General features: G+C 35.4%; 1 protein-coding gene across 2 annotated transcripts; it reads left to right on the top strand.

The window, feature by feature from the left end:
- Positions 1–836: 836 nt before the first annotated feature.
- Positions 837–9,957, top strand: LOC130820369 (autophagy-related protein 101-like). 2 transcript variants are annotated; one of them, XM_057685719.1, is made up of 8 exons: positions 837–1,051; positions 1,127–1,434; positions 1,557–1,593; positions 3,129–3,214; positions 3,420–3,515; positions 7,340–7,499; positions 7,581–7,743; positions 8,893–9,957. In XM_057685719.1, the coding sequence occupies exons 2-8, from the start codon at positions 1,402–1,404 to the stop codon at positions 8,966–8,968; spliced, it is 651 nt and encodes a 216-aa protein (XP_057541702.1). In that variant the 5' UTR covers positions 837–1,051; positions 1,127–1,401; the 3' UTR covers positions 8,969–9,957. The 2 variants fall into 2 exon arrangements, with proteins under 2 accessions (XP_057541702.1, XP_057541701.1); XM_057685718.1 differs by having other exon boundaries at positions 1,317–1,434; positions 8,893–9,956.
- The last annotated feature ends 756 nt before the right edge of the window (positions 9,958–10,713 follow it).

The following is a 10,713-nucleotide window of genomic DNA, read 5'->3' as shown; positions in this document are numbered from 1 at the left end:
TGTAAAAATTTATATAAAAAAACTATACACTTAAATATTGTACAAAGTCGAAATCTGAGTAGGGTCGGAGTCGACTTCCAACAAGATTATCAGATTTTTCCTGAGATCGACCTCCAATTCAACTATAATTCGGAGTCACATTATATTAATCGGAGTCGGAGTCAAGTTAGATCCATCAAATTTTTCTTGTGTCAAGTTGGATTAGTGTCGAATTCAGATCTATCTGCCATCCCTAGGTGCACTCCATTGCTCCCTCAAACTATGTTTAAAATATAGCAAATAAAGATAGGAAAATTCGATATACATAAGAAAAGGCTTGACGTAGAAAATAAAAAATGATGGGAATGTGATACATTAAAGTCTTGCCAATGCCATAATCTAATGGAAGAACAGAAGACTCAAATGAAGAGTCTTAATAAACGTCGAATTTTTTTAATCGGAGAAATGTAAAAAATTTAAAATCTGATCAATTAAGGTGATATTTTTAAAATTAAAACTTCCTAATTTAAATGGTCCAACAAATTTCTAATTTTGATGTCAAAATTCAATAGAATTATGTTTATTTAGTATTTACTCCAATTTGATATTATAAACTCGTCAAAATTCAATAGAACGACCACAGTTCATATCTAGAGGAAAATGCGGTCAAAGAGCCCCTCAGCTCGAAATAAGTCTTAAAAAAGAAAGAAACCTGTAAATTACAAATAAAATAAATAAAATACATACAAATAACTAATAATAAAGATAACTGTATAGAAGAAGATTGAAATAATAATGTGAAAACCGGTCAAAATAGCTTAACTTTTTACGGTATTTTCGTGTCTTGTTAAAACTTTAGGGGTCTACCCGCAACCGTAAGGGATAAAATTCCTGAGAAATTGGTGTTATTATCTTCCACTTTTTCTATAAGAGTATTACAAGAAACTAATTCCAATTAAGTTTTTTTTTGGCTTTTTGAGTAAAAGTGTAGTTTTTTTGGCTCCATGTTTCAGCATTCTTTCCCAGCAGATGTTGGAGGAGGAGAAGCAGGGATTTTTAGACTACTGAAAAGGTCTGTAAATCATTTTATTCTTGTAATTTGAATTCTCAAGTTTAAAACTGCCATTGAATTTTGTACTTCTCTCAGAATTTACAGTTTTGTTTGATTTAAGTTCGGATTTCTAATTCGCGGCTATAATTCAGTGTTAGTTTTAAATTTTAATAATTTCTATTTCCATAATTAATCAGACTTTCAATCTTTTGTGTGACTTTATGAAATTGAATTCTGGATTTATGACTTATGAATTGTGAATTGTGACGCTGATCACTCTATATAGTTGCAATTAGTTCAATTATCGGATTTAGGGCTCGTAAGGAGATTTCAATAATCAGTTTCAATTCGGAATTCAATCACAAGGTCAAATGAATTGCGAAGTTTGCCAACTCAAAGAACTGGTTAGCATTTTTAGTCTTATCTCCAACTTCTAATTTCTCTTGAAATTTTCCGAATTTTGATATTAAAATTCATAATCAGCTCTTAAATGAACTATTTCTTTCTATTTTCGGAAAATTCTCAGGAAGTGGAGCAGTTTGAGATCGGGGAGGTTTTGAGATGTAAGTTTGCTTGTTTACTTTACCTGTACAGGAATGCATTGTCTAATATCGTACCACGATGAAAAATACCATTTCTTTCAATCTATTTTGGAGGAGTTGACCATATGATAGCTTCTTGTTGATTGTTAAATTAGGTATGATCATATATGAGACTTAGGTTTAGATGGATCATTGTGGTATATTGTTTTTGTCCATGTTGTGAATATGGACGCTCAATAGGAAAATAAGAGGATGAAAAACAAGAGAAAACAAAAGCAACACACAAAGCAACACAAACAAAGCAAGAACACAAGTGTATCATTCTAACCCATAGGACTCTCCCCAAAATCAAAGATTTGTATTTTTTTTATACACCTCCGTTCCTATTTGATGTTACCATAAGGAATGTTCACTGCATCTTTTAGATGGTGGCAATATAGTTTTATTGAATAATAAAGTTAATGGAGAAAAAGTGGATACCATAACCATAAAAAAATGTATATAATAAAGTTAATTAAAAAATAGGAACCTCAAATATTAAAAATGTTGAAATAAAGTAAGTGAGAAACAGACCATAAGTATTAAAAAGATGTTAAAATAAAGTTAATGGTAAATATAATGGGACCATAAGCATTATAAAATATTTAAATTAAAGTGACTAAGGCTAATTATCTCCAAAAAATGTGATATAATTAAAAAGATTCATTAGTAGGATAACAAGTGAGACTGTCTAAAACGAAATATAGAACATCAAATAGACACAGAGAAAATAACTATTTATCAATTACATTACGAAATCACTTGCTCAAACTCACTCTCTAGAATTGACATCAACTCTGAGTTTCTCTTAAACTACAAGAAGGCTTTCTCTCACAAGGTTTAATAACTAACAAAAGTTTCTTGCATTCTTGTAAACTCTTCTTTTGACCCTTAAGACCGTCTTTATAGACTCAAGAGGTCAAAGAAGCCTAACCTAGGAATCCCCAATGAGATTTGCACATGCCGACTACACTCCGAGAGAGCCACTTGATTGAGCCACCCACTCCCGCGATCAAGCAGGCTATTGAACAAGCTGCTCTTCAATCTGCTCGATCAGACTTCAATCTTGCCCTTTTTCTTCTCATTTTTCTTACTTTCGTATTTCAATCTCTTGGCATATAAGCTTCCTTGCTCCCTCCCTCATCTATGCATTCATCAATGCAAACTAATTTGGTGCTTAAACATATCCTCATTCAAGGATGATTTGTTTTTTGAATTATGATTTATGTGTTATTAACAATAATCAATTGTGTTACATAGATCTTAAAAATTGATAAAGAAATTTGAGGATCTATTTTCCATATTTGATTATGTTAGGCTTTTGATCATCACAACCAAAGTCACAAACTGCATACAACACCATGACACATTTAGTTTGAGTACTTAAGTTTCAGTTGATCCTTGTATTTAGTATTCTATTTTGGTAATTTTCGCTTGCAATGGTTTTAGTTATATTTTTATTTTAGATTATGAAATGCATTTTACTGAGCTACTTTTTCTTTTTGAAATGTTTGTAGGTATATTACACACTATTATGTTTCATCGGGCTCTAGGCCTTGTAAGGCCAAAAGATGTTGATTTGGAACTTTTTGACATCACATATGTGAGTTTCTGGAAGCTTAATAGTACTTTAAAAACTGTTATCTAGAATTTGATTTGTTTATCTGTAGATGTCATATCTTGTTTGGCTATGTTTGCAAATGCATTATTTCATATTCATGCTTTAAATCCTTTTTACAAGGATATATGACACCTCAGTTTACTGCACATATACCAGCTACGTAAATCTGAAGAAATTATTTATGCAGGTTCAATGTGGAGAGGTAGAACTAGATAAGAAGATAGATGAGAACATTGATCAATTCGTTAGTTGGGTAGATAAACACCCTAATAAGAAAACTCAGGTGAACACCTTCTCATTGGTGTAATTTTTAGCTTGTTTTGTATACGCTTTACGTATGTAGTCTTTTCTATGATTAGGTTTTCTCTAAGGTATCTTCTCTTGTTGAATCATAATCCATCGGACAAAACTTTTGTGTTTGATGATATTCTCAATCCTTCCCTAATTGATTTGCATTTAGCTTTTCTAAATTGTGGTTATACTTTACTCATTCGACTGGATTATACCTTTGCAGCTATCTCATTGCTAGTCTAATCATACAATTATGTAGATGACTTATGATCGTGGGGTTAATTTTTTTAAATGTTTTTTACATCTGTAAAGAAGAACAATAAATAACATTAGGTACCAAAGTTTGTCAATGAAAGAGAATGGGCTCGAACCCAACTATGGTAAGAATAATGGTTAGAAGACGAGTGAAAAACAGAGAATAAACAAGAGAACCACAAACAAGCAACACAATGTGTTTATGAGGTATCAATGGATACCTCCCCCTCAAATAAAGTATCTTATCATTAATATAAACTCAATTACACTAATGACTCAACTTACAATAGTCCAAAGCTCATCTTAACCCATAAAGGTTTCACCTTTAATTGTGAAACTCTACAAATGACACTAATACAAAGAGAACACTCTAATGGCCAATGCCCTAGCTTCGTTAATGTATTTGCCTTTTCTCTCTCTTCTAGTGATGTTCTAAGGCTCCCTTATATAGACTAGCACATATTAGAAGCCCTAGGACCAAAACCTTGAAGCCCAAGGAAATCCCGCAACAAAACAGAACACGCGATATTTGGGCCTCTGATAAGCCGCTCGACCGAGCCTCCTTTGCTCAACCAGTCAAGCGAACCATCAGGACTTTCTAATCTTCCCTCTGTATCTTGCTCGACAGGTCGAGCGCCCCTTCAGTAGCTTTTGGTTGTTGCTGCCTTGCTCAAGTAACCATCATCACCTCGAGCCTTGTCTTGACCAATGCATCTCTTATGCACCGTACTCGTGTTCTTCGTTGCACCATCATCACACTCCGAAGACCCTCCACACAAGGGTGATTTGGTGCTTGCTCTAACAATCTTCCCCTCAAGCCCAAATCTCCCTCCATCAACATGTGAAACCACTCTTGGTGTCCCAACCAAGTGACCAACACATCAACATAGGATTTGGATCTTGGTTCCCCCTCAAGACCAAACCCATCGTCCTTCTTCGTGCACCACTCATCATGGTGATCACCATCATCAAATGTCACCCTCCGTGACTTAGGACTTGCACCCCTCTCAACATGATGCAAACCTTCACTCCTTAGCAACTCATGGCCAATGTTGCCCATCACACCCTTCAAGTGCACCAAGCACCCCTTTGCCACCTTCAAGACTCCATCACTTTGAGTCTTCATGGTGTATCCAATCTTTTCTAATCTCCTCAATGAGATTTGATTCCTCATCATCTTAGGAATGTATCTCACACCCCTAAGCTTCCTCATAATGTCATTGTGCATTCTCAAATGCACCTCTCCAATGGCCTCAATCACAACTTCCTCACCACTAGGCAAGGTCACCCTCTTATGCTCACAAGCCATTACCCTTGTAAACAATCTTTTATCTTTACAAATATGATATGGGTGTACGGAGTCAAACATCCAATCACCATCATCATCACACTTGGCCAATAGCACATGGCCATCCTCAACATCACTCTTAGCCTTCTTCACAAGACCCTCATCAATGTTTGGGAGCTCTTTCTTCTTTGCAACACCTTTCATCAAAGTTGTTGCCTCTCTCAATTTCTCAAATGGAACTTCCCTCTTCTTCCCTTTGAGTTTCTCACCATCACCAACCTTCATAGTTGGCTTCTTCATCTCCCTCGAAACCTTTAAGCTTCTAAGGTCTTTCTTCAACTTGTTGCAAGTGTATTGAATATGGCCTCTCTTGTGGCAATGGAAGCACACTCCTATTCCCATACTCAACCCTTGCCTTCTTGATTCCGATTGTCCTCTCCTTTGATGGATTTCTCCCAATGACCTTTCCATCTCCCATAGATGGAGTATCATCAACCTTCATACCAACCCCCATTGATGGTTCTTCCTCAACAATGCTACTATCCCTAGTTGCTCCCTCTAGTTTTTCAACTCTCAATAACAAAGACTCTATCATTAGCCTTTGCTCTACCACCATTGTTAGTAAGCTCTCTTTCTCTCTTGAGAACTCCATTAACAATCTCTCCATCTCTTGATCACCCACTGATTTACTTTCTCCAAAGGTTTCAGCAAACCCTAATGGTTGCAAAAAAACCATCCAAACACTTCTCAACTTCTACCAGGTCTCTTCTACCTATCTCCAAGCCTTCCCTCACTCAATACCAAGAAAACACACCAAGCTCTGATACCCATTGAAAGAGAATGGGCTCGTACCCAACAATGGTAGAATAATCGTTAGAAGATGAGTTAAACAGAGAATAAATAAGAGAACCGCAAACAAGCAACACAATGTGTTTATGAGGTATCAATGGATACCTCCCCCTCAAATAAAGTATCTTATCATTAATGTAAACTCAATTACACTAATGACTCAACTTACAATAATCAAGAGCTCACTCTTAACCCATAAAGGTTTCACCTTTAACAGTGAAACTCCACAAATGGCACTAACAAAGAAAACACTCTAATGGCCAATGCCCTAGCTTCTCTAATGTATTTGCCTTTTCACTCTCTTCTAGTGATGTTCTAAGGCTCCCTTATATAGCCTAGCACATATTAGAAGCCCTAGGACCAAACCCTTGAAGCCTAAGAAAATCCCGCAACAAAACAGAACACGCGATATTTGGGCCTCTGATAAGCCGCTAGACCGAGCCTCCTTTGCTCGACTACTTGAGTGAACTATCAGGACCTTCTGATCTTCCCCTTGTATCTTGCTCGATCGAGCAAGCCTGCTCGACAGGTCGAGCACCCCTTTCGTAGCTTTTGGCTGCTGCTGCCTTGCTCGAGTAACCATCATTACCTCGAGCCTTGTCTTGACCAATGCATCTCACCGTACTCGTGTTCTTCATTGCACTATCATCATGGCACCCCGAAGACCCTCCACATAAGGGTGATTTGGTGCTTGCTCTGACAGTCAACAAGCATTTGCAAAGAGATATTTGATGACACTTCGCCCAAAAAAATGTTTGATTATTCAAGAGATCGTCTGATATTATTAATTCTTTAAAAGTCCATTTCATGGAATTTTGAGGTCTGAAAGTAGACTGGAGCAGAATGACAAAGGTGATAGAGTCGATCACTGAATATAGCCTCTTTGTTTAGTCCTTAAGTGATTACTAAATGAACCTTCAACACATGCTATAGCTCTAGTAGTGTCCCTTATATTGTGTTTGGGAACCACAATTTCATTCGGAAGTCCACCTCAAATTTATTGTTTGGCAAATCAAAATATTTAAAGTTGGATTTGAGCCAATTTCATTCCACCTTTATATTTTAAAAGTAGTTAAAGTTGAAAATTTGAGCATAATTACCCAAACTTTGTCATTCTCAAACTCTTCATTTGTGATTTTACAATTGAAATGCATAATTTAAAATGAACTACTTGTTCCCAAACATAACCTTAAGGAATTCCCCACCTCTTTTACTCTCCTCATCATCAAGATGGCAAAGAAACCCAACTAATACCTCCATTTCCATAGGACCATAATCCTTACGCCTCAATTTGCTACAATGTACTCAAAAACCTTTGTTCTCAAAATCAATAATGTAGCAAATTGAGAGGGACGAAGGAGTATATGATATGCAACATTTTAACTAGGAATAATCCCTGAATACTTTTGAATGTTGTTGCGCAGATATGTTTGTCTTTCTACGAAATAAAGAACAACAAAGCAATTTGGTTCTCCAACAAAGTTGAACGTTTGTATTGGGAGCAATGGTTTATCAATTTACATGTTGCTCAACATCATAAACTAACCTCTAGCAGATCTAATTATCCAAAAGTTGTACATTCAGGTCTTATAATTGCATGATCTTATTGTTTTACTATGCTCATAAATGCTTGCTTTAACTTTTAACTGTTAATGACTGTTTTAGAGGGTGTATCAGAGGAAAGAAGTGTTCATAGAGCTCTAATTGAAGGGTCTCTTCGAGAAGTTTTATTTCAAATAATAAAATTTGTAAATGAGAAGAAGGATCACATTCCTCCTCTTCCTAGTCGTGAAGGCATCTCATTCCCCTACGAGATTACAATCCCAAGGTATGACATCTTTTTGGATGAGTAGCTTTTTCCAAAATCCATTGTATGTGTTCCTTTGTTTTCCCTTTTTCCATGTTTTCCGTTGTTATTATCATCGTTATAACCAGTATATCCAGCTCATGGACCCTATGATTAGGGTCTGGTGAGAGTTGGAAGACGACAACTATACCGTTACAAAGGAGGCTGTGACTATAAAGATTCCCCATTCGAGAATAACCTGCAAATAAAACCAATAACAAGACAAGACAAATTGCAAGAAATAGTAAGTCTAGACAAGACAAATAATAAGGCTGAAAAATAAACTATAGAAAAAAAAAATAAAAACCATAAGGCACCAACAATAATCACGACATCAATAACTATAGATCTAGGATGTGAATTCCGTGTCTCCGACTAGTTTTAATCCCTAGTCAAGTCCTCAAAGAGGTGCAACTCACTCATGTCATTTCTAATTTGCTCCTCCAATATTTTCTTAGGCCCATCATGACTTCTCTTTTCAACAGCTAAATTGATTCCCTTTATGATGTGAAGTTCAATATATATGTTCAATATATATTTGCAAAGCTTGCATACGTTGATGCATATCGTGGTCATTTAATCATCTCCATCTTCATCTTTAAAATGAACATGCTTCCCTATTGGAGGTGGTAGTCCTTTCAGAATTCAGATGCAAAAGGTTGTCATTTTAGACATTCTCATCATCTTGCCTCAATTTACTTCATCTTAATTCTTGCCATCATCTTGTATGCTTGCATTCGCTTGGATGGACCAAACTAAAGATATTAAAATGAAGGGAAATTGGCGAGTAAATAAAGGGTATTAGGTTACCTAGGGAATAAGGGAATGCTGGGATAAGAAAAGGAATTGTGGAGGAAAAACAGTCGGGTAAGGAAAAGAAATAACAGGTGAGTTGCTGTAGGGCAATACCGAGTGCTGACTGGTGACTTTAAAAGCATGTTAACGAAGACAAAAGTTGATAATGGAATATTTGTATATTTTCCTTGGCAAAAGTTGACTTTAAAAGAATTCCCGTGTCTGATTCAATTCTCTTGGCAAAATCTTAATCTTTGTATATTTTCCTTCTCTTGGTCACATTACGTGTTGGTGATGACTTAAAGGCATGTACTAATGGAATATTATATTGTTTAGTTCGTCAGATACCACGTTTGGGATGGATATGATCAAAAGGATGCTCCAAACAGGCCATCCAACCATGCTTAGCTGAGCATTCATTGGTAACTTGTTTCATAACTATTTATCAGGAGAAGTATAGTGATTTTTGAGATGTTAGGATGTTTGTTTGATCGCTTCACGTCTGTACAAAATGTATTGGTGTTAAGACTCTTCATTATGTCTACAATATTAGGGCTAGGTGCAAGTGCTCATATCTAGTCTTGTATTGGAAAATGTTCTTTCAAGGTGCAATCTGGAAGGGACGGAGTATTGTATTTGTATATAAACTCTCTGCTTCAATGACTTCATCCCTTGGTTTTTTGACATTATTCACAGTTGACTTTTAATTTGTATTTTATTCTTAATCTATAAGTTAAAACATAGTTAAGTGGGATCTTGTTTGATTCGTCTCAACACAAGGATTATTAATATCAACTTTTTATAATTTTTTGTTATATACCATTAGAGATATTAAGACTTCAATATATGTCTTGGCAAACGGACAAAGTTATTGAAATGGAAGGAATATTATTTTTATTTCTCAGTCCGTCTGGTAAACTTGATGACGTTTTTAGGTGCTCTTGGCTTGTTGCATCTGCAACTTATTGAGTAGTGCCGATGATTTAGAAGTAGCCCATAAGGATAAAGAAGTGGTACATATTATGTTTTCATGATGAAACAACATTGGCATAATTCGTGTTTTATAGTCCAATTGATATGCTTTTTAGGTGCATGATAAATTATACTGTTTCATTTAGCATTATTTGCAACTCCATCCCAAAGTGATTACACCTATCGAAGCATTTGCATTATCTTATCGAAGCATATTATTTTGTGCATTATCTTTTCCTTTATATTTGAAACTCTTAAATTCTTTCTTATAGTTTTCCTACTCATCTATCGAAATATTTGCATTTCGCTACTTTCATCTTTCTACTACAATTATTTCTAAAAATTCAACATTCTAATTCATATAGTAGCATTGGTTTAATGGTTGGAACTTCATCATTTTTTCCCCACAGCTTATTTAAAGCATCAATTTGGAGATTCTTTCTCTTCCAACTTTATAGCGTTTCTCGTCATCTCGTTTGTTCTAAAGTTACATTCATTGTACTCTGTCATACTCTAAGTTAATTTGAAACCTCGTGATTACACCTCTCCATCGTTCTATATTAGCATTTACCCCCTCTCTGATCTCATCTACCAAAACAATGTCATCAATAAATAACATGCACCAAGGCATGTCTTCTTGTATTGATCGAGTTATTTCATCTAGGACTACTCTTAAAAGAAATGGCCTCAGGACCGAGCCTTGATCAAGGCCAATATTGATTCGAAAATTCTCAGTTGCCCTTTACATGTCCTAACATTCGTATTTACTTTTCCATACATATTTTGCACTAATATTAATGTATTTCTCAAGAATATTGTTCTTTGTCATTGCCTACTCATTCTCTTGGTTACTTGTCGTATGCTTTTTCTAGGTCAATAAAAATCATGCCAAAGTCTCTTGTTCAAGCTCTACTGTACTCCATCATTTGTTTCATAAGATAAATTCTTCCCATATTGATCTCCCACGCATAAATCAAACTTGCTTCTCTGATCTAGAACTATATCTCCTCAAATGTATTATTATCACTCTTTCCCATAAATTTGAATTGTTTCCGTTGTAAATCTCCTAAAGACTATACTTCAATCTAAAAAATAGCATATTGACTAGAGATGTTCAAAACAAATCCAATGACTGTGTGTTTTCCCGACGTTGTAGTTGAATCCGACTTTAATCCAACTTCAAAA

This window comes from Amaranthus tricolor, chromosome 8 (assembly GCF_026212465.1).
Source record: "Amaranthus tricolor cultivar Red isolate AtriRed21 chromosome 8, ASM2621246v1, whole genome shotgun sequence".
In the NCBI taxonomy this organism is placed as follows: Eukaryota; Viridiplantae; Streptophyta; class Magnoliopsida; order Caryophyllales; family Amaranthaceae; genus Amaranthus; species Amaranthus tricolor.
The sequence above is the reverse complement of the archived record's forward strand: the minus strand, read 5'-3'. Positions and strand labels throughout refer to the sequence as shown.